The 24,810-nt window shown below is 43.2% G+C and overlaps 1 protein-coding gene across 5 annotated transcripts in view; it reads left to right on the plus strand.

The window, feature by feature from the left end:
* zranb3 (zinc finger, RAN-binding domain containing 3) overlaps window positions 1-24,472 on the plus strand; it is a 72,835-nt gene extending 48,363 nt beyond the window's left edge. For 3 of the 5 annotated variants that reach the window (XM_046381955.1, XM_046381953.1, XM_046381957.1), the window contains 5 exons: window positions 4,655-4,799; window positions 7,450-7,604; window positions 8,417-8,609; window positions 11,084-11,215; window positions 11,922-12,557. In XM_046381955.1, coding sequence (XP_046237911.1) covers window positions 4,655-4,799; window positions 7,450-7,604; window positions 8,417-8,609; window positions 11,084-11,215; window positions 11,922-12,020 — 724 coding nt within the window. In that variant the 3' untranslated portion in view covers window positions 12,021-12,557. Of the gene's footprint in view, window positions 1-4,654; window positions 4,800-7,449; window positions 7,605-8,416; window positions 8,610-11,083; window positions 11,216-11,921; window positions 12,558-23,564 lie in introns of those variants that run through there. The other 2 variants (XM_046381956.1, XM_046381954.1) reach the window with 2 other exon arrangements.
* The last annotated feature ends 338 nt before the right edge of the window (window positions 24,473-24,810 follow it).

Here is a 24,810-nt window from a genome sequence, read left to right on the forward strand (position 1 = left end):
CACTTCTTTCAGCAGTAGTACACGGTATCTCCAAAGCCAAGGAGCATTTTATTAACTAACCACATTTATTTGTGGGGTTATATGTTAATTTCATTGGATTTTGGGTAACATACAGTAAGATACAGTTAGGTTCTCCAAACACGAGTCGGTCAAACAACAGCCTTTTATTTTTTTACATGTAAAAACTGATCTGTCTCAAATGAATGTAATGTAAGAGGGGATGAAGTGTGCTGTTCCCTCGAAGCTCGACAGTAAGTGATAATTTGCCCAAACTCTACCACCCCTGTTGTGCCAGTTACTGTACGATTTAAAATGGTGGAAATAGAGAGATGAAGTTCTCCACATTATGTCAGAAACCGAGAAGCAATGTGGGAGATTTCACAGAGAAACAAGCAGATTTGTAAATGCTAACTGCCCCAGGCGTTGTGGAAAGCTGAATAGTATTTGTGTGTGTGTGTGTGTGGGTATATCAGAGGGTGTCAGCTGAGGAATAAGGGAGGATGAGATGAGCGCTGTGTGTGTGTACATGTGTGTTTTTTGACAAACAAGCATTGTTGCTGGCACACTAATTACAGCTGGCGTGGATAGAAGCAGGGAGAGTTTGCCAATTACAGGGTAGACTCCTGTGTGTGTGTGTGTGTGTGAGTGTGTGTGTAAGTGAGAGAGAATGTTTCTCAACCGGGGAATGTGTTTGGGTGCATGAACCTAATCAAGGTGTGAGTAGGAGGCAATTGGCCCGGCTTGATTTGATACCTGTTTGATTTATTCACTAATCAGAACCAATCAAGCTCCAGCTTTGGCTCAGCGGGGCGACTGAGGCTCACCTTCCCAGCACTGAGACGCTCAGTTTTCAGCTACTTCAAACTTAATGCACTTTGCCTGGGTTTCCAACACTGTTGATATTTTTGTCATAAGCCACTCACAATGATTCACAGTGATTTTAGAGGAGTTAAGAGGATTTAAATCTGGTTTGCATCCTGCCTACGTACGCTAAAATTACTGCCAACGCTGGCTAAAAATGGTGTATTGCTTCCGTCATACGCCATTGTTATAAAATAAGAATATGCGCAATTTTTTTCAGGTATATATGTAAACCATGGTCTCATATTTGTAACTAATCGGGTTGGTTGCTAAGAAACAGTGGCGGTGGTTAGCAAGATTCAGTTTTTCGCCTGTTGTCCAGACAAAGGTTTGACAGCACATCTTTTCAATAGCATACACCATGCAGAACGATAGCTTTGCCTGTGTTTTTACAGGTTTCCTCCCCTCCCCTGCGTTTGCCTTCTGTCTGTCTCTGTCCTTCGCTTTAGCACCTTTGCTGCACCTGTTCCTCCTGCACACCTGCCCTGCACCAGCCTCGTTAGTTCTGTTCTAACCCCCAGTGTTTTCCTCAGCCAATCAGCTCACCTGTGATTCTTCTCCTCACCTGCACCTCGATCACTCATTAGTTAAGTTTGCATTGTAGTCTGAGTTCATTTGAGTCGTTTTCGTAATTTTTCAGTAAATTAGACTTACTGTTTCTTGTGTCTGCCGTCTCCTGCATTTGGGTTCAAATGTTCCACTTGTGACACTTATACAATAGAAAGGAGAAAAAACACATTATATACAGTACTGTGTGGATAAAATTGCATTTCTTGACAAATGTAGAGTTAATTCTGAAATTCTATACTGTAGTACATATACAGTATCCACAAAGATGAACAGGGGAAAAGTAAGATGAACATTTGGCTCAGAATAAGTAGAACACTTTTTGACATCATATCATTACTGCAGCTTATGCTTGCGGTTCATCCAGTGGTTTTGTATTGCACTAGTATTTAATTTGGGAAGTTATGAGAGACAAACTTTAAAAAAAAAAAAAGAATAGTCATTACTTTTACAGTCACAGAAGATATTAAAAAGACAGGTTGATGTAGTACTCTGAACTTCACGTGCCACTATAAGTTTTATTGTGACATACACAGTACAATGTGTATTGAAATTTGATCTCTGCATTTAACCCATCCTAACCACTGTGAGATGGCCATTGAGGTTGTAATTGTTACTGGTAGAGTCTGCTTTTCCTGTGCAAGAAATCTTACATCTTCATCCGTATGTTAACCATAATTTGCCATAATGATTTGAAGGTTAAACTTAAAAATTTGAAGTTTCAATTTGTTGCTCCATGTTTCTTCTTCCCTGGTTGGCTCATTGCAGCTGGGAATTGCTTTCATCCGACACCGACGAGACTGTTGCTGTAGCAGCCATGTTTCACTTAGGCCGGTGGGGGATAGCAGCAATCAATCAACGCAGCTTCAGCTTTGCCAGACCGGAGCATTAGCTTGTTATTTTGATTTCACACAGCTGAGCGAGGTCTGGCCCCTTAGCTGATCGACAGGCTGGCCCGGGAGCAGTCGGGCTGCTGTCTGCGGCTCTGCGGGTACGCTGACAGCAACTCGCTGCCGCCACAGGCCTGCAAACAGCACTCCTGCAGCTGTGCATCAAATGGCTACCAGCAGAAAACCATGTCCACACAATCCAAGAAACATACATCTGACTGCTGTGAGAGCTGCTGCAACCTCCACACCTGTGAAACATTCTTACATTTACTGTCAAAACCGCAGGAAGTTATCTTAAAGTTTGACATTTTTGGAAATACACGTATCCGTTTTCTTGTGGAGTTAGATGAAGGAAACTGACAGCAACATCATGTCCGTTCAGTAAATATGAAGCCACCTCCAGCAGCCAACCAGTTACCAAACATAGAGCTGAGACTTCTTCACTCCACAGTGAAATAAATTGAAACCTGTGTGTGTTGCTGTTTTTATTGTGCGTGATATCAAGAATATAGGGAGCCACTTGCACAGACAGAGCTCCATCGTGATGAAAACCATCTGATGCAAAAAAGGAAGGAGCAGCAGTCACCTCAGTGTACAGACTCGCCGTCCAAGTATCTAGTTGCATAAAAACATGCAAACACGCACACATCCACACTCTGCCAGAAGCGCAGTTGGACTCCAGTTTAGTGTAAGGTATCGCGTTTCATCCAGCCTCTGCGCTGGGACCGTTTGAAGCAAAGGAAGCTCATGTGTTTGATGGAGACTTACCTTCTTCCTCATCTCCCCTCAGCTTCCACAGAAACTTCTCCTCTTTGATGTGTCTCCCTCCTCCACTTTCTGCCTCCTGTCATCCATCTTTCCTTTATTTTTTTTTTCTCTCCATCTCCCTCCCAAAGGAAGTATTCTGTCCAGATGGAGGTGGTGGAAATGCATAAAAATGTCCCTACATAGCCGGCAGGGCTGAGCAGAAGTGAGTCGAAACAGCAGCAGCACCTTCCTGTTTAAATAGCAGAGGGTTTTATGGAGGCCAGTATTTCATTAGCAGTCAGGATAGAAGCACATCATGTAGACATTCAAATAGAATTAACTAACCAATTCATACATTCATATTTACCGTTCATTTCATTACATTTCTTCTATTTTCTGCCTGAAACATCAAATTCATCAGTTTCTGCATTTCAACGACCACCCAGGAAGATGTAAAATGGGATTAACAAAATGGTTCTACATCTAAGCACAGACAAGTTTGATCTGTCTTTAACTGTGCAGTTAGTTAAATAGATTTATTTTGCCGTGAGCTTTACAGGTCTGGGAGCTGTTCCAATTATTGACTAGATTTCAAATGGTGGCGGTGCTGCCGTCTGTCTGTTTGTCGGCACGTAGCTGGTTTGCGAAGCAGTCGCCGGTTCGCTTCCCACTTTCAGCGAACATCCACTCTGCCACGGCGTCCTTGAGCCAGACGGTGAATCTCCACCAGCTGCAGGACTGGTGTTTGGTAGCTAAGTCTGGCCTTTGACTTCACTGTAGAGGAGGAGAGAGAGGAAGATAATTGCTCTAGAGGGACCATTAGAGTGTTGTATCATCCCTCTGCTGAAAGCCTTAATGTTACATGGGGACGTTTGGTGATTGGTTACTTTTCCCTCAAGACCACAGAAATTCTCTTCCTCCCAGAACAAACAAGTCAGTGAAACCCCACCCACCCCCACACTCCCCCCTTCCTCCCCAGCTCCTCCTCACCTGTATTTTGTGCTAACTCTGACATCCTGGGGTGATTTTAATCCTGACCAGATTGACATGTAGTGTTTCATGCAATTTTTCAACTTGCACACCTAGCATCTGTATCACAAGGGCCATAAAAAACAGTGGTGGTGCAGATGGATTAGATTAGATGATTGACGATCCCTGTGGGGAAATTAGATTGCTGCTGCAGCAACAGTAATAGGATTCAGCGGGGGAAGAGGACAAACAGAACATAAGCACACAAATAGAATCGAAAATAAATGAAAGTAAGGACTTGTGCATTTAAGCACAGTTTGGTGCCAAGAAAAATATGAAAACGTGCATCTGGTATTGCACGGGGCCAATTTGTAGAGTTCTGTTGGTGATGGTGTGTGTTGCATTGATGTGGGTGAGTCCCAGGATTGCTGCAGTCTCGTCCAGTTGACTAAGATTACAGATATGCTCCGGCAACATCATATTTCCCAGGTACTAATGCTGTCCAGAGAGAGCTGTCCTTGCACCTACGCCCCCATGCTCTACATGTGAATCAGCTCTCTTCATCAAGCTCTCTGCTTATGTAACCGTCCTTCACAGCCCCGTTTATCCCGTGTTCACAGGTACCTGACCAAAGACGAGGTGGCCCAGGCCTCCCTGAGCAAGGCCCAGCAGGAGGGAGGCAGCGTCCGACTGGTCACCAAGGAAAACTTCTTCTCGAAAAGGAGGTCCTCCGCTTCCCTAACACCGCCAGCTTCAGAGAGGCAGGTTAAATGGGCAGATATGTGGGTGGATTGTTCATAGCAGGAGAGGTCAAGTTGTCCTCGGGTCTTGAATAATCTCTTCCAGGCTCAGAGTTTTACACCACAGAGAAGCAGACAGTCTGAAATTTCATCACTGGCTCTATTTTGCCGTACTGTGTTTGTTTATTTTATTTGCTTTATTTCAGTGCAAAAATCATCAGCAACAGTGTTCAGGTTTAACAGGTCATGTCCAGTCCTGTGATTTTTAAAGATGAGGTTTCACAGTCTGTGCATGAGGGTGGTTTTTGTCTTCACATGGCTTCCTCTATGGGATTTGGTGTATTTTCATTTTTCTTCCCTCAGCTGTCTCCATGGAGATCTGTATTTGCCTTGTGGGAGAGGTACAAAGGCCCGCTGAGTGTGTTAGTACAGTAAATATAGACCATAATACAATCTACTGGGTGAGATGCAACGGCCAGCTCACCCCAGGAGGGAGTGTCGCTATGGAAACCTGCAGCTAACACAGTCTTCCTCACATGTGCAGAGCAACTGGTGTTACATACTAAATGCCGATGGTAGTCCATGAAGTGTCTTAAATGTGCCATGCAGGATTTGTAATTCTTTACACCACTGGTTTTATCCAGCTTGAGGAGTCACACTAACATGATAACAGAAAGAAGATTTATTTATTTATTTATTTATTTATTTACTCACGTAGCTTTGATGAAAATCCGTTCTTCTGTCTCTGGTCTACTGTCTCCAGCCCAGCTCTAATGTCTGTCATCTCGTATAGGTTGTCGTTTATCAGTAAGAATAATAAGAATATCATAATGACAAAAATAACCCAATTTAAGGAATAGTTCAACATTTGTGACTCACTTTCAGACATGTACATGTAAGTGCCAAACTATTCCTTCAAAGAGAAAGAAAAACACACAAAACTCTTTTTCAATTTTTCAGTCTTGGCAACTGTAGACACCTTTTCCTACAAAACCCTTTTTTACCATTGCACAAAAAATCCCCAGCTTGCTGTTTTACTTTGACAAAACCCCGCTGCCAAAATAAAATAGTCTAAAACTGTGATCAAAATCAGGAAACCGAAACAGACAAATTTCAGTTGGCAACAAAACAAAGTATGATAAGTGACAAGTTAAAAACAGCAGTGGTGTGCTTTAATATCACTAATGTTACAGCTCCACGGATCGACAGCTGGACTCAGCAGCATCAGATCTTTTCTCTCTCCCTGTCTCTCTCACACTCTCTCATGCCTTTGGTTTCTTTTGGTATGAAGCATCAGAGATGAGCTCAGCGGTAAACATTCGCAGGCTGTGTGCCGTTTGCTGAAGGCATGTTGTATGATTTCAGGGGTTTGAAAGTCTGAGTTTTCCGAGTTAGCTCATGCTGAAGTGTAGAGCTGCCAACATGCTTGCTTGCTTTGTGTGTACAGGAATATTTAAATGACTCTCAAGCTAAATGTAAAGTGTATATAGTAATTAATTAAATCACGTTGCTACCAACTCAGTCACATTTTTCTCACTAGTCCATTCAGCAGGCACAGTTACCAGCAAACTGTGTATTTCTGGGTTACATTTTTTCCAAAGTGCCATGTTTTCACCATACTCAGTTTGGGCACAGTAAAAAAAGAAAAAAAAAAGTCTATTTCTGTCTCTCTTTTCATCCACTAGATGTTGCTGGCACAGCATTTGTCTCTTGGTACTTCCAATTTTTTGGTATCTTCTCGACTTTGAAGCAGCAAGGTTCTTTCTAAAAGGTTTTTTTTTTCTTCTCCATTTCAATGATTAAATCTCCCTCTGTAGCGTTCCGTCTCCCTGGCTCTTTGTTCCTCTCTTTGTCTGTCTGAATTGTAAACCACGGGGAAAGAGAATTTAGTCCATCTGTCCCCTCCAACGTGGCTCTAGCACCCTGCTGGGACAACATGGCACATGCCCAACACTCACTGTCCTCTGCCAAAAGGACAGGCATGCACATACTTGAAATGTTCTTCAGATACATCAGTGTCATGTGTGTACATACAGTATAGACACAAACCAGCCGTACGTCCATCAGCTCTGCATGTGCAGCTGCACAAAGCAAGCAGAGGTATTTTTGTTGGATGAATATATATTGAATCGTATTTGTTAGTTAGCTCTACATCGAATGTGGTCTGCAGATTGATGTCTGTGACATGGGTCAAGGTAAAGTCTCTTTCATATTTAGGTCTGAAAAGGACATTCACGCTGCCTGAATGAAAAAGACCTAACAAATAGACTGTATACACAGATGGATTCCTTGTCAGCATGTACACAGGACAGATCTATAATAAACAGAGATTTTTTTTTGTGCTCTTCTTCTTATATAACTTGTAATTCAACACAGACAGCTCAGATCCTCTCAGTTCTTCAAGTTCTCCTTCAAGTGCTTCAACTTAAACAGTAACTCCGATCTCACTTACGTACAAATCTTCATTTCCTTTGAAAATTTACAATATCTGTAGCGAACCAGATGATTTAGGCTCTGATTGTCTAGTGAGATCCTGAATAAGGTAACAACACTGGGATACTGTTCTCTGTTAATCAGCTGCTCTCTTTGGTCTGAAGTTAGCATGAAGCAAGCTTGAAGATGAGAGCAAGCAGCCACAGATTGAACTCTTCTTGTTTCTCTGCCTCTGCAGGCAGGACAAGGACTCCGGTAAGACAGCAGTGGAGCAGCTGTCATCAGAGTCCGGCTATCTGCAGGCAGTGGACAGTGAGGGTGTCCCTCTGTGTCTGTCCTGCCAGCAGCCCTGCCTCACCACTGGCGGGCCGTGGGACACTCGATTCTGCAGCCACAGGTAGAGTGAATACATACGTACAGCACAGGAGCTCCTTCAGCTGTGTGTGGTGTGTGTGGAGCAGACTTGTGTCAAGCAGGGTTGGTGAGGTGTCAGTCAAAGACAAGGATATTAAATTAACTTGCGAATAGTTTGTGTCTGTGATTGCTTAAACTTTCCAGCACTTCTGTGCCAAAGCCCACCCATCTGGCACCAAAATTTCAATTATACTCCAAGCGTCGAGAATTTTTGTGCAAAACAAACTCCAAAAATGCGACTGTATAATGTTGACGCTGCGTGTCTGGCTTTGCATTGCACAAAACATTCTCTCTTCTGACACCTGAAAGAGATTCTTTCTCTCGGATAAGACTGTAACTCTTACTTTTCCTGACCCCTTTTTGTTCAGTTTGTGATCACTGCATTTTAACTCCATTATGAATCTTTTAAATTGAAAAACGGAAAAATGTCTGTCTCTGCAATGTCTCGCCGTCCCTGAGCAGGATGCTTCTGCCTTTCCCGCCTTGCTCCCATGGTCACTCTGAATAAGGCCATCAACTAATTCGTCTAACGGAAAAAATGTTTCTGTGCATCCCTTTAGTCTCACCACCCATTTAAAGCAGAAATTTAATTTCCTCAAGTGGTTTTTAAGGGCCAATTTCAGGTCATTCAGTCAAGGTGAGATACTTCACTGCTGTCAAACTTCAACACAGCACTGCTCTCCACAGATGACATCTGCACTCCTTTCAGAAGAATTAGAATCACAGTAGAAAGATAACAACTTTCTCCAGTTTATAGATCCCAGTACAGATTTAATTATCGTTCTCCACCCAAAGGTGTCAGGAGGAGTTCCAGCTGCGCTCCAGCCAAAAGTACATGCGCTCTCGGGTGCTGGAGGTGGAGAAGGGCGTCTGTCAGCACTGTGGCCTCCATGCCCATGATCTTTTCCTGAAGGTCCGTGGCGCCCCGCCCTCTCAGCGCAAGGAGATACTGGAGAAGACTTGGCTCGCCCAGCTGTCTCTCAAACAGGTTGGAAGGCTGTGTCTTTCGTTCTTTGTTTCCGACAGGTATAAAAATATGTTTTCTGAGGTGATGGCGTTTGCAGCACGCAGTTATATTTTTCATAAGGTGCAGCAACAAGTAGGACTGAAAAACTGTAACTTTAGCCAAGTTTAACAAAGCAAAGTCAACTTTAAACTACCTGACTGCTAATTATTATTAACACCAATGGCGGGACAAACATGTAAATTGGTGGCCAGAAAAGTAGGCCAATGATCAGAAATTAAAAATGTCAGCATGTTAACATTTGCTCATCAGCACTAAACACAAAGTGCAGCTGAGGCTGATGGGAGATTGATACAGTACACACATCATCTTAACATCAGTCTCCTGATGGGAGCTAAACAACTGACTGGGAGAGACAGTTTTTGTTTGTGTGCAAAAATAAAAATCCCTCCCACACACACACACACACACACACACACACACACACACACACACCCACCCACACACAGCTACGCACACATGCGCACACATACACAGGTTGATCTGCACTCTAGGGGGCTCAGCTCCCAGTAAATGGATTGCTGGGCCCATTGATTTTTTTCACAGTGCCAGGCCTCGACCAGTAAGCCTGTTTGATTTGGTTGGCTGTTATGCTGCAAAGCCAGCACCCCACCCCCCTCACTTGCACGCGCACATACACACACACACACACACACACACACACACACACACACACTTGCCGTCCTTTCTTTTCCCAGTGCCGCTGGCAGCAGCATCAGCGCCGATCGATGCACCGAGCTTTAGAGGAAACAAACTCAGCCACATGATAAGATGCCGCAGCGGTGGAGGAGCCTCAAGATTATAGGCTCATTCTTTGGTTCATACCAGGGGTTCTGGTGTATGTGTGTTTGTGTGATTCCTGGTGTGTGTACATGTGTAGATGGGCCTTTATGTGTACCTTGGGGTCTTTTAGTGAGTGTGTGTATAACAGAGTTTAGGCATGTGAGTATTGGTATTTTGGTGTGTGTGGATTTTCTTTGCCTGTGAGCAGAATTGTGGTGTGTGTGTGCACAGTGTGTAGTTGTGGGGGTCTGATGTTGCAAGGTGCATGAATTTGGCACAAAAGCAGGTTGAATTGACTGGAGAGTGTCAATGTGTGTGTGTGTGTGTGTGTGTGTGTGCGAGTGAGAGACGTGAACTCTGCCCCCGTGAGCAGGCCTGTTCTTTAAATCTGCTGGGATCAATTCCAGCTGGCTGCCTTAATGTCGACAGAGTAGCACTCAAAGCAGGAAAATGGAGTTTTTGCCCTGAACTCTTCCCATCAGGCGTCTCTATCTCTGTTTCTAATCCTCTCATCATCTTTTGCTCTTCCACTTGCTCCATATTCTCCCTTCTAGTCTGCATTACTTTCTCTTTCTGTTTAGGATGAAATGTGTAGTTCAGATGTACATTAGAGAGAAACCTGCTTCTCTTCTCTCCTCTTCTGCCGAAGTTATTACTTGTTCAAACGTGAGCAACAAGAACAACGTCGGTCAGACTGACTGAATGGCCAAGATATGGACCATGTCGTAAGACAGGCCTGTTTGGTTCTTTTGCTGGGATTTATAAATGTATAAAATAGGTTCCCTCCGGACACCATCACTGCATCCCGGGCTTAACCCTGACTGTAGACTTTCTCCTGCTGCAGTCTGGTGAAAACCATTCATCTCCTTTTTTAAAAAAAAATAAATAAATAAATAAACTGAAGTTGAAAATTTTCAAACTTATTTATTAAACTAGACTAGAAACATGGCTTTAATAAGAAAGTGATGAATGGTGTGCATTGTTCCTAAAAGTCATTAACAGCTAAAACATGAGTATGGAGTGCAGGAGTGTGTATCCTACTGTAGCATGCTATTCCCTGTGGTTTGTTTAACCTCATTTCGGTGTCTTTGTTCGGCAGATTATGAACGTATTCGTTGATTAAGTTTCCTCACAGCTGCCCATTATGTAGGCCAACAACCTTTTGGTGGTTCATGTGGCTGTGCGTGAGGCATCTGATGGTGTTGGACAATAGAAAGTACATTTCTTACATTAATCACAGCATTTGAAACCTTTATCAGAGGCCATTCTTTCATCCTGCCATTTATGTGCTGTGCTGTCATGAGTTCTCCTTGAGACTTATTTGTTTTTATCTTCTTTTATTATGAAGCGCATTGCAGAAGTGCCCCTGCGGTGCCGAGATTTGTTTAATATGAATGATCTTGTGTGTGTTTGTGTGTGTGTGTGTGTGTCTTAGGAAAAACAACAATCTGGGTTATTTTAGCACTCTGAGAAAACTGAGCTTTGCTAAAGACATCACATCAGTTGAAAAAATTAACTGTAGCATAGATGGATGGTTTGGGAGCGCAACACAATCACAGCTTGTTTTTGGCAATTTAGAGCAGTATGAGAAAACTTCCAAGCGTAGTCAGCGTACTGAGACGCTCACCGCTGCTTCATTCTGTGTGTGCCTCCAGCTGAACGAGATGATCCGCGCTCCGGTCGAAGGGGATTTCTGGCAGGTCGACCACATCCGCCCGGTCTACAGCGGAGGAGGACAGTGCTCTCTGGACAACCTGCAGACGCTCTGCACCGTCTGCCACAAGGCCGTATGTGCACACTCCGCACCGCTGCACCCGTAACAACCTCAGCAACCAGCTTTTAGAGCCAAGGGGCTTAAGGGCCAAAAGCAATTTGTCTAACATTTAAGGTGCACAGTGGAGGGACCTCTGCTTTATCCCCATATAAAAAGAAAGCCTCATCACTCATGTTGAGGATCACAGGTGGTGGCAGTAATGCGATACATGGTCAAACACATTGATCAAAAGTCATACCATCCCTCACAAAGCTATCCACTGGCTGTAATAACATCACATGATGTGGCTGGATGACATATTGATATATAGCATTTGTTCCAATCGGCTATATATCTGTCTGAGGGAACATCTTCCTCCATGAGCGTCTTCAGTCAATATTTCATAATCACAGACAATTCACTTCTTAAAGACAGTGCTGATTTGAGAGCAGAGGTTTCAAAATCAAATAGAGCTTTCATTGTAACCCGAAATGTGCTTTACTTTCATGCCAGACAGCGTTTTTGTCAGAGTGGGTGTCAGTTTGGAAGGAACCGCTTCGTATTTTGACGTATCTAAACTGATGTGGAGAACTGCACGTTCTGATAAGGGGATCCTCTTCACTGTTTATGCCACCGCTCAGACACTTTAATCTAGAGATGCTCAATATATTGATCCCACTTTTCTCTTCAGCGCAGACTGCAGATTTAACTCTTACATCATGCTCCATTTTTCTCCACAGAGGACGGCTCGGCAAGCCAAAGAACGAAGCCAGACGAGGAAGAGCGCCACAGCCTCCAAAGTTGCGTCAGACATCAGCAGGTTCTTCATCAGGAAATGAAACGTAGGTTTAGCAAGGGTTGTATAGGTATAAAATGTTCCGAATCCTCGCTGCCGTTATTTCTTACAACGTGGATGAGGATGCATCATGATACGTTAAAGAGTCAAAACTGCCTTCACCCTGACAGATTCCTCCACCTCACTTTGCCACAACACCAGTGATGTCCTGTTGGCTTTCGCAGTGGACATTTACTTAAAAAACATGGACGACTGCGTCAAATGCAAATTCAGCCAACTCCCCTCTCGTCCCCGAACCGTCACCAGTGTGGTAGTTTTGATTTATGACGGCCTCCTTTTGCTCGAGGCTAAAATGGAGCAGCTTGTTTAGAGAGATGCTGCTATTTTAAGATTTTGCAAACTTGGTGAAAAGTAGCAGGTGAGAGATGAACTGGTGGGGCTTTGTGATTAGACGTCCACAGCAGAAAACAGCAAGTGTCCTCATTGGTGCCCTCAACAAGTGTCGCCTTGTAAAATTTTCCTATTTGGGGAGATATGGATGATTGCTCCCAACTGAAATTAAAAAAAACCCCAGTTTTCATCTTGTTTCATGTTGTCCTCCTCTGTTCCTCCGCTGCTTTAACCACGCTTTGGACTGTAAATACACCAAGACGTTGGCTGCTCTGACAAGCCAGCAAATCGTTTCATCGCCTCAAGTCAGGAACATTATTGTCCATGTCCACGCATCTACCTCCTCTTCAGCTGTGCTTGATGATCTGAGCGGGGCTAAAGTCAGTCAGCAGGGCTATGTTTAGAGAGACGGAGAGCAGAGTTACTATGGAAACAAGGCTTCAGGTTCAGCAATGTCGGGAATATTGAATCTCTTCTTGTGAGAGTTATACAATGAGCCAGACAGACATCAGAAACTCCAATCAATATCAGCAGGCTCCTGTGAAAATGAGGCCATCACATTCCTCCGCAGCACAATTTTGACGCTCAGGTTTGGCGGTTTGACGTCGCAGTTGTCGTCACATCATGAACTCGTCCGTCAGCTGCGTCAAACCCCAAACTCAGCAAATTCCACCGGAAAACTTTTTTTTTTTTTTTTTTTCCTGACAGCCTAACTTCCCTCAGCCTATCAGAGCGCTCGGTCGAAGCCACGGCTGCAAACTTTTCTCAGAGCGCATGTGGGTGCGCGCGTGGGTGTGTGTGTATTTCCCCTACGGCTGCTCCAGGTCTCCACTTAATAAGACCGTTGTTCCTCTCCTGTCCAAACCGACAAGCTTTGTGAGTAATGAACATCTCCCAGGCAGCCTTCCAACAACAGCAGGTTTCAGTGTCAGTCCCTGTCAGCAGCCAATGACTCTGATCTGCTGTTTTATTACACCCCATTGGTGTGTGTGTGTGAGCGGGGAAGTAGTGGGAAAAGTGTAGCAAAGTGTGTTCTGTGTGCGTAAAGCAAATACTGCGTGTATGTTTGGCACAGAAGTGTATATTGGAAGAGAGAGGAAGTGGTGTGTGTGTGTGTGTGTCAGACGGAGCCATAATGAGGCAGCGCCCAGATGAAGACGTCTCATGTTCTTCCCAGAGGGTCTGCTGGGTAAAGAGCAGCGCTGCAGCCGTGTGACACTGTTTGCGTTGGACAACCTATCAGCCCAGAGGAACCACATTACCTCTGCAGGTGATGACAGTAATAAAGATGGACTCCTGCGGACGGCCGCGGAGGTTTTGTGTTTGCTTTCTGTCTAACGCCCCTCCGCCACCACCACCACCAACTCTTTCTTTAAAACCAGCATCAGAGTCAAACTCACTTTTTCCATCAAGTGCAATCAACATCTCCGCAGGACATTTCAACAGGTTTCATAGCAACACGGCGCACTCTGAACGTCACATGGCCAAAATTAGCTGAGCAAATATCTAGCGGAAATAATGACATATAGTTAGAAGATCACAGTATACTGACAAAGAAAAGAAAAGAAAAAATGTGCCAAGCAAATAGAATTAAAAAGAACAAAAGAAGCCGTCCTTTCAAAAATACAACAAAAATCCCGTGGAGTCTGGTGCTATTCTAAAACCACACTTATTCAATTAGATTGTATTATTAGGTGGACTGTCGCACTGCTGCTTTTGATCTCATTATAAATATAAAGCAAACAGGACCATTCACAGAGCAAATACATTTCCATTGCAACCGCGTTTCTCAATGTAGGTCAAAGGACCCTCCAGGGGCCCCTCTCGGGACTCTTTTGGGGTCCGTAGCAAATTGAGAAATAGATTAATATCCCTAACTCAATTCCATAGGAATTTCTCTAATTACAGGCTTTACATTTTGTGCGAGGATGATTATTGTAAGCTTCATTTTCAATATGATCTCCCCACAGGATGGAGACAAAATGCTCCCTTATTCACGGTCTGTGACATGAACATTTTTTATTTATTTATTTTTTTTTTTTTTTTTTGAAAAGCGCTCCTCCGCCCAGGCAAAACTTGACAGCAAACTATACAAATCATTCATAATTCAATCATGATTTGCATTCAGACAGCAAGGCGTTATATTTGGCGCCATTCCACTGGTTATTCCATTTCAACCTCTCCTGCCCCCATAATCTACTTTGGCCTTTTCAGCTGAAGGAAGCGCTTCTACAAACCCAATCTTGTGTGACAGGTGTGATGGAGAAGGGCCAATAAAAGCCTGCACGGCGCACTGCGTGCAGCCGCCGGCTCTCCAATCCGTGGCTGAGCCCTGCTGTGGTTTGATTCCTGGCTGCCACACTCTCCACTGTGATCCCTCTGTGTCTGTGACCCTCCCTGCCCTTCAGCAAAGGAAAAGGAAATAGACGCGAGGGAGGTCCTACCCCGCTGCTCTCCTTCAGGAGTGCAAAAAAAACAGGAACGGCACTGTCTCTGTCTTGCCAAAGCACCTCTGGTTTTCTGTCACTGGGTGGAATTTGAACTGCAGCACCTCATTATAAAAAAGGAATGGACCTTCAGTCAGACCTCTGTGGCACTGTGTTACAACATCAAGAAAGCTTGTATTCTAAAAGGTTGCACTCGTATCGTCTAATTGAACTCTGGAGTCGGCGTTTAGGAAGCGATTCTTGGCTTTAAACAGCCACAGCCGATGAGAGGCTTTTGTCTTTATTGTCATATTATCTCTTGGGATGAAGATGAGATGATTAATCATTTCCTGCTGCAGCCTCGCGCTCGCAGAAGGCTGGCACCGCTCGACAGAGCACGACGCCCTGGGCGGAGGAAAACAGTATTATGGCCCAGGTAATTGGTGGAGGACCATCACTCATAAGCGATCTAATTAATCTCATTAAAACATCCTCTCTGGTTCCACAGAGATGTTTCCAGAGGACCGCCGCAACAGAAGGAGTTTTCCAAAATGGGCTTATCCATCCTGATGAGTGTCATACACGCAAATGATTTTCCAAGAGAAACCGCAGCTGAAGGGAGTTAAAAAAAACAAAAAACATCAATACAACAGTTCCATGTAAACCGTGGCTGGCCGTTTCCTAATGTCATTCTGCGTAGTAGGGGATGTGCGGTGGTGAAAGGATGCTTTCTCATTGCTCAGCTGGAGGTGGCTTTTGTCAAGTCCAAATTCTATTTATTCAAGATGGCTCCCTGGTTGCCTCCCAAGATGCATGGCATGCTGCGGATTAAGACCAAAAACGCAATCAATTCACCCAGCAGGAGATCAGGGGAAATAACAGATAAGGTTCTTAGCATAATTCATACAGTCCCCAATCTGGCTAGGATTAATGTATGTCTTCACTGCAGCTCGCTCTCATTTGTATGTTGGAACTGGTGTGGGGCTAAATTGGCGCTTCATGTGGCCCATTACAATCAGGCTTTGTTTGGAAAGGCCCCTGTGAGGACTGGATGTGACCACATCACCTACCTCATGCAATTTAGGAGTGATGTAATCTCATGTATGTTTTGTTATCGTTAAGATTTTCAGCAGGCTGTGTCAGTATATTAATTTGCATGTAAACAACCAAAATAAATCAATTAAAAAAATGTCCATAAACAAAGTCTCCTGAAATGTATGATGTGTTCAGATGATCGAGGCTAGAAATGGAAAGCTGAACAAAGTGCCTTCCAACAAGTTCCCTTTTCATGAGCCTTAAAAGACATCTTTTCATCTCCCATTTCATTTTGCCACCATTGATCAGCCATCTTTCACAGATTGCTTCCAGACATCTATTCAGCCGCTCTGTCGCTGCTCAGCATGCCTGCATTTCATAGGTCTTAATGGCAAGGTCTGGCTTTTGTGCCTAGATTAAAACCTGAATCGCAATCACTTAAGTCTCCCATAGATTCACAGGAAACAGCCTATTGACTTCAGTGGAGACTGAACCAACAGCTCGGAAAGTTTCACAGTGCATGGTGATGCAAAACTGGGCACATTTTCAAATTTGAGGGGCAAAATAGGACTTCTCTTGCCTCATCCTGTGAAATTAGGATTTTATTTTATTTTATTTTTTTTTTTTTTTTTTACTTTCGGCGTGCGAGCCAGAAAAAGGTCATGTCAGTCGTGTGACAAGAGTGACAGGTCTGGGGCATCATTACTGAGACTTGGAAGGTCTGTGTAAGCACCTTTGGTCACCTCAGGAGAATAGATCCCCACTGCACTGCTGCCGGCCTAATGAGCACAGACAGCCCTGCGTCTAATGAGAAGAGGGCGATTGCGACTGTCTTCCATCAGCCCTCTGCTCCATCGGTACAACATCCCATAATGCCTTGAACACGCAGCATGAGCACCCGAACAGCGGAGGATATCTTGTCACACATCAGTGTAGGGGCTACAGAGTCGGCGAAAGCATCTGTCAAAATGTCCCCGTCGCAGGTCTGGAGCTGAAAACAGTGTGACTGGGTTCTTTCAGCTCGACTTGATACGTATCCACGCTCCTGCGCAGTCAATAAGCTCATAAATCGAGGCACTTTTCAGTCATTGCGATAAAATATCAACTGCCCGTCCTCTTTGTGGCTGCTTCTTTCCAGCTGGCGAGACATGTTTGGACTGCATCTGCTCAAGGAGTCTTTTTTTAGTTCCCCGTCAAATCTTTTGTGAATTTCCTGGCATCTCAAACTCTTGAGAATCTTCACCCTCCTGATAACTTACTTTTTTGGTTGTGTTCTCAGCTTCTTTGCATTTCAGATTTGCACGTGTGTGTGTGTGATGCTTTATGGATGCCAGAAGGGAGCCTCAGCTCTTTTCACCGGGCGCCCCTCCAGCAGCTGAAAAACAGCTCACCTTCTTGCACATGTTGCTAAGGTTCATGAGTCTAAAAAAGAGCTACAGATTTTGCAGATTTTATAGCATGTTTCACTGGAAATCAACAGCAAAATTGTGTCCACAGCGGAAGGTTAGGTTTTCTCAAACCCGTGTGAACGGCTTTCAGTGGATTGTGGTGGACAGATTGGCTTTGGACTCAGCAAACAATTGATTCGCCTTTGATGATGATCCAGATCTGGGATTTCTGCCATTAGATGATTATCACCTTGTAGTCGTAATTATAAAACTAACAAAAAGAAAAAAAAAAGAGAGAGAGAGCGAGAGATGTGATTCCAAAAGTTTTGGACAGATTTGCAAAGGCCAAGAAATAAGTTTAACTCGCGTCTGAAGTGTTAGGAGCGATTTCTTGGGGTGTAAGTTGGAGAGTTGTTCAGCGTTGGCGGAAGTTTTCGAGTGCCTCCTAGTTACCAAATTAACCCAATCAAGTTGGGAAGGAAGGAAACACCTTTTCTTAGCAGCAAACACAATTATCCACATTCTGCAAAGTTATACTGGCATTTAAATGTATATTTTCAGCCAAGCCTGTTCAAAGCTGTGATGTAAGTGATCGTGAGGCCTCCCTTCCTTCATGTAGTATCATTAGCAAAGAGCTAAGCTTAATACACTGAAGAGCAGTTAGTATAATTATTGTGACCACAAAGGATGTGCCACTTGCCTCCTTTGTTTATGATATTATGAATGTATTGTGGCAAACAGTGCTGAAAAACACAAAGGTCATCTGCAGATTCCTTTGAAAATGATTCCACTGCTTGCTGCTAAATACAAATGCAAGTGAATTAAAATGTGTCGGCAAGCAAAATGCAGCCAATCTGTCATCAACCTTTCATCATGTATGCAAATCTGACTTCAAACTGATGCAGAACCAATTATACCTGTGTCACAAATGTCCATTGAAATTTATTGATAAGTACTTTCACAATTGGCTCTTTGAGTGGGTTGCATTTGGACACTCAACCGTGGACATCTTCACACCCACATCACTTTTTTTTTGTATATTCAGTCATGCCAGTTTCTCAATTACTGTGTGAGTGGGCTGGTGCAAAAAAAAAAAAAAGGAAAGGTGGGGGGGAGTTGGCTATAGCAACATTCACCATCAGCCCACACAGAATTATTCTATGTGATGATATAAATCTTATTTAATTATGTGATAGCGGGCAGGTTTGCCAGCCGTGATGAAAGGAGCGATGTGTTCAGGTGTACCTGGAGAAGCGAGTTGGACCATTTAACACACAGCAGAAGCATCGGCGTTAATCCTGAGAGTGTAAAAACTGAGTCAACGCAGTGCAAGTGTTTATATAAGTCCACCTCATCAGATAATTCAACTTTTTTTAGGCAGTTTTGAACACTTGGTGTCCTAGATTCATATCAGGTTTGTATTAGCGAGCAACAGCAAACAGAAAATCAGGTTTTCAGCGTGTGACAGCAGCTGGGAGGTGGATGTTATGATCCATTTTGTCACCTGACAAGTGAAAGTCTCATCGTGATTTATGTTCAGTGCCGATACATAACACATGAATCCTATTCAGACAGGGCAAACATTACAGCATTCACTGTCACCAGTGCGGACGGCATTTTAAGCGTGGTGAAATTGCATCAGTGTGGTCTGTGTTGGACGTGGGCTTTCTACAGGACAAAAGAGAGCACCAGCTGATCTCACAAGAGCTTTTAATGCTAAGCTACAGACCTGGCTTTAGCTTCATATTTAGCATATGAGAGTGGTATTACTCTTCACATCTCACTCTCAGCGAAAAGGTGGCTAAGCGTAGCTCCTAGAATGTTGAAACTATTCCTTTAACCATCACTGATTTAGAACCGCAGTCCTTCACTGACCTTGACCACACTGTAGTTGCTGTGTGCAGATATTGCAGGAAGCACAAACTGGCTCTGGGGCTGACACTGTCATTGAATAGGAATAGAAAAATAAGTTTAACTCCTGCACGCTTTGTTAACTCTGCACATCTGGCCAGTCACTGTGGGAAGTGATTTTTAGACTGCAGCTTTTGAAAAAGATGGCATTTCTGTCCGTCAGTCTTTACAATACAATATGTTTTTGTTTGCAAGAGAGAGGTTAAACCATGTCATTTTCTTGTTTAATTAGCGCTGCTCACATGACCTGCCCATTGTACAAAAAAAAAAGCTATTATTATTATTATTATTATAATTCATTTCGCTACATGCCATGCAGCATCATGGTTGTGGCTCCTGAATAGATTAACTCAGTTCAGATGAAATTTTAATAATGTCTGTGGGGAACTTTGCTTGCTTTCGCTACAGAGAAAAAGAGGCAAACAGAGAGTAATGAAGATGATACAACTGGTAAATACACCAATCAAACCTAGGACCAGAGCAAATAAATAAAGATATGGCATCTTAACATATATAAAGGTTTACAGTGAGTGTATTGTAGAAACATAAATATGTCCAAAAAGGTAAATATGCTGTTCATATCAACGAGAAGATGATTTAAAAGAAGATAAAAGAGCATGAACACACACTGGAGGAATTACCCAGCAGCAGGTGCATGTCATCTTCAAGATATTTCTCTCTCTCTCTCTCTCTCTCTCTCTCTCTCTCTCTCTCTCTCTCTCTCACACACACACACACACACACACACACACAGAGGATTAGCTTTGTTACACAAATGCACACACAAAAGCATAAACTGCTGCCTGACACGCACACACACATACGCACCTCTGCTGTTGAGGACACTGACAGAAAATTACAGATGTTTCAGCAGCAAAACAATCTTTTTGGCGTCATTTTCTCAGCATCGGTGCTGGAATACTTGACATCACATTAAGGCAGCGAAGGCGGACGAAAGAGACTTTAAGTACGGACACAAATACAAACCCTTTTCATATTCAGAGGGTTACACCTGCTGTGCCAGACAAGCACAGCAGGCATAAAAAATATATCGTTTTAAGTGCTTGTCATTATTGTGTAATACATTTTATGAAACTGCAGTAGTTACAGAGGCGTGATATCATTACCATAACTCAAAACTGAAAACGGAGTCACTATTTTCATCTGGGCTGCTTCACCTTAAAATATCAATAAACCCTTGGCAGCACCCCCACTGCTTCACCCTGCCGCTGCAAACACAGAAAACCAGATTTCTATGCTCTGTCGACCCAAATCCAGCTTTGGAAAGCCTCAACTCCTACCTTTACAATTCAGCTTTCTCCATAAACCAACTCATCCTCCTCCTCATACTCCCACTCGGCCACATAATCCATAACGTTTTGTTTCGCTGCTATGCCGATGACACCCGGCTGTATCTCCCACGGAAACCTGATGATCCAAATAGCTGCTGCTGTCGTGTTAAGTACAGGACGTCCTAGAACTTAGTCATTTTAACTGGCAGTTCTTTCACAAAAGCATTGTCATAAACAAGCTAGCCAGCAAATTTGGTAAATTGAGGCCACAATGGGTCAGGAAAACGAGCTTAAGAAAGTCTAATTTATCCTGAGGAGATTTTAAGAAATTTATTTGTGTTTTCATATCATTTTGTTAGGCCTACAGTAATTCTGTCAGGAGAAATATCAAAGCAAGTTGTTTTGGGGCATTTATTTATTTAAATCTTTTATTGATGATTTCCAATACCTGAAAGCTCTTGACGGTATATTTCTGCTCTGAATCTCAGTGCTACCTGGGGCTGGCTAAGGCTCCCATGGAATATATAAACAGACTTCAGGTAGAAATCAAAGCTCATTTAGTTACATGAGGTCTGCTTGCAGTGGTGGAATTTTCTTGAGTGCTGTACTTAGTTAAATACAAATCTGAGGTACTTGTATTTCACTAGAGTATTTTTATTTTTCATGCAACTTTCCACTGCCTTTCAGAGGGAGGTATTGTACTTTTTACTTTATGTGCCAGCTTGAACTGAAAGCTAGTTGACATGTATGGCCTGTACTGGAGGTGTTTCTCAGGACTTATAGAATGAAGAATAATGGAAGCTTTATGTTGTATTAGTTTGTGTCTTCCACTAATTCCTAACCTCGTCGGGCATTAACCCTCACATCTAACTCGGCGTGGACGCGTTTCCCAAAATATCAAGCAAAATTGAGTACTCAGTTTTAATGAGCATAATAATAAGAATTATTATTGTTATTATTAGAGTTGTTATTTTTAGAAATCCTTTCAGTTGTTGAGGTCCTGATGAAAAAGCCTTAGCAGATTATAAACTGAACCATTAGGAGGGAAATAATTATTAGGGTAGGTATTTTCTTGGTGTTGTGATTGCAGGGTCATTATGCTTTCCCTAATGAAACAAACCAGCGGAGAGCCTCCATCTCGGCTGTAGCCGTTATCATCGCCCTTCAGAGAATATAAAAAGGAAAACACTTCAGCAGCAGGCTAATTAAAACCAGAGAGGTCTGGATGAGGAGGCCAAACAACCCACACAGGTGGCGGGCACGTCACTGTGTGTGTGTGTGTGTGTGTGAGTGTGTGTGAGCTACTGTAGCACATCATGTTTATGCATGTCTGTATGAGTGTGGGTGTGTGTGTGAGGCAGCAATTCATGTTTTTTCTTTTAATTTATTTATTTATTTGTGTGTGTTTGTGTCATTGTTGCACATATGTGAGTGTGTGTGTGAGGTAGCAATGGACAGTGTTAAAAAGTGTGTGTGTGTGTGTGTGTCTGTTTGAGGCAGCAGTCCCTGTTTGTGTGTGTGTGTGTGTGTGTGTCAGAGGTGTATGATTGTTAGAGGTGCTTTCCATTCATTTTAATGGCTTCAGCCTCCACTGCTGTCGCTTCATTCTGCTGCCTCCACTGCTGACAGGAAGGACCTTGCAGCTTTCATCTGACAGGACCCTGCTCAAATAGGCCATTGGTGCACCATAATTAGTTCAAATGTCGAAGCCAGTGAATTATTGATGATTGGGGACGAGTAGGGAGAAAGACATTTCACATCAACTGTGTGTGTGTGTGTGTGTGTTTGCTTTAAGCCGTCTCTTTTTAAAGGACAGCTGGTGCTCTGTGGTTCCCACCACAAACATGAATCTCTGGTGTTCAGGCCACGAGAGGATGCATTTGCATCGGGCGGAGAAATAAACTGGGCTAGTAAAGGGAATAATTACAGAGGAAAACTGTGAAATAATGTCTTGTTTTTCACTGAGAACAGCTGGCTAAAGAGAGCGCCGCGGCTTTTTATTATTATTTTTAAACCTTGTGAAAAAAGGGATAACTTAGCACTGGTTGGAAACAAAAAGTAAACCACACCATGAAGACAGAAGATAATTTATGCTCCTGCCAATCACTGGATATAATTGCGCTGCCATGGTATAATGGCAGTCCAGTCATTTTCCCCCTCCGGCTCTATCTCAGGTACTTACAGGGGTTTCCATCAGCTCCTGATTTTTCAAGAGAGACCTCTCAGACAGGAATGACAATGGACTTTCAATGGCTTGTAATTATGCCACTTTCCTGCACAATTTCCTGGGCATCATTTGCATTAAGACTCATATGGGTATAAGAGCACCATATGCTACCCTGCAAAGGCCTCTTGATCAACTCCACCGCCGAATTTACCAAGTGCCGTGACATTTCCTGGAATGCCTGCGAGCCTCCACGCCGTCCGACAGTTATCTGTATCTGTTAATTAGATGGATCAAGTCCAAAGATTGTGACGGTTCCGAGTCGACACGTGTATGTGTGTGTGTGTGATTGTGTGTGATGGTTGGGACTTAGAATCACAAAGTGTGCTGAGAGGCACTTTGGATTTATGGCATGAAAAGCTGCGTCCTTTTTTCAAGGTTATTCAACACTGCGTCTTGTTTGCTTTTTTAAAGATTGCACTAAAAAAAAAAAAGAAAAGAAAAGAAAAGCAAAAAATGATGCTGGATGTTTTGTGTTGCTTCTGCTGATGTTAAAAGGCCAAAGGTAACACTGCCATCTAGTGGACGTAAGGCAATGAAGCGGCTGAGGTTCTGAGGCACATTGTGACATGTAGTGAGGATTTTTGCTGTGCCAGTTCTGTGAAAAACAAATGAACTGATGCTGGGGGTTTTTTTGCCTGTTTGCCTGGCAGCTGCTTGATGCCAAAAATGTGAATTTGAATCATCTTTTAAAGTGCAACTTAATCATCCATGAACTTTTAATTTGCTGTCTTACCTGCCTGAAACAATGCTAAAGATAATAATGGTGTTTGTGCGTGGGACCTTTCCTGTGCACAACTATATACGTTCCCGTCTATTGAGTTGTAATTAGAGCTTGGACGGTGTTTTCCTTTCAGATGGCTCTTAATTCTGGGATTTGTTGCTCACAAAAGCCTCTCTCATATCTCTTCCTCTCTGCAGATTTTCAAGCAGTAGGCGTCTCTTATTCAGCTCAAGAGGTTGCTGAAAATAAATCATCACCCTCCCACCAGTATGTGAGAATGTCCAGATGGTTGAATTTTCACTGACGTCCTCCCGCTGAATTTCCCCATTGTCTTCCACGCTAAAATTAGAAGGTAATACATGGTGAAAGCGCTGCGTCTGCTCTGAGGGTGCTAGTTAATTATCAGGAACTGGATTTATGTTCCACCCACAAATGAAGCATCAACGCTCCATTGTGTGAGAGTGTCGAGTCCAAAGCTAAACCTTGAAAGCCCCTTGAGGTTTGTTGGAAGGGACTAAATGGCAGGTTTCACTCTGAGACACAGTTCGTCCTGTTTGTTCCTTTTAGCAACAACACAAAAGAAAAAAAAATGCCCTCAAGGTAATTTAGACACTGACTGATATAGCCGACATGTTTCTCCCCTCATTGCCATGATTATTAAGACACAAAGTAATACAGACACACACACACGAAAAAAAATTCACACTTAAATATTCTGCTCATGCAGCAGCTCAACGTGTATTTCCAATCATGTCTCGTTACCCCCATTAACATTACTAATTCAGTAGCACAGCAACCTAAATGCTGAACACTTCAGCACTCTGTTAGAGCTCCAGTGTGGCTGTTTCGAACATAATCTGCACTGAAAGCTGATGTTGTGGTCATTTAATGTAATCAGTATTGTTCAATAAGTAGCCTGTAGCAATAATCAGTTAATCAATCTGTCATAATGTAAGCAGACAAACGGCAGGAAATGACCATTGTGTGCTCTGCTTTGAGGGGAATTTTGTGTGACAAACGACTTGTTTTATCTTCAAATTCAGTGAGGGCTTAAATTCAGTGCAGAATAAATCCTATGTTATGAGGCGGGGATTAAACCATCTGCGTGATTTGGCAGTTTTTCTTTTCTGCATCCTATATGTGCTCTGCAGGACAAAATTAGGTACTTAAGATCCCAAGTACTTCCTGTCGATGATTTAATAACATCAAAAAAAGGTGTTAGGGTTGTCTGGATTGGACAGGTGCTTCATATTCTGGTGTCTCACCACTCAGTTATTCAAAAAATGAAAAAAAAATCTAAACTTCCTACCCCTCAACTGCATCACAGTCTTCCTCTGTGGGACAACCGAGAATGAAAGCAACATAATGAAACAAGCAGACAGAAACTGAGCTGCGTGACATGTGGGGAAGCTCCACCCGCTGAGGAAGACTGTGTGGTTGAAA

The sequence above is a fragment of the Scatophagus argus genome, chromosome 24 (assembly GCF_020382885.2).
Source record: "Scatophagus argus isolate fScaArg1 chromosome 24, fScaArg1.pri, whole genome shotgun sequence".
In the NCBI taxonomy this organism is placed as follows: Eukaryota; Metazoa; Chordata; class Actinopteri; family Scatophagidae; genus Scatophagus; species Scatophagus argus.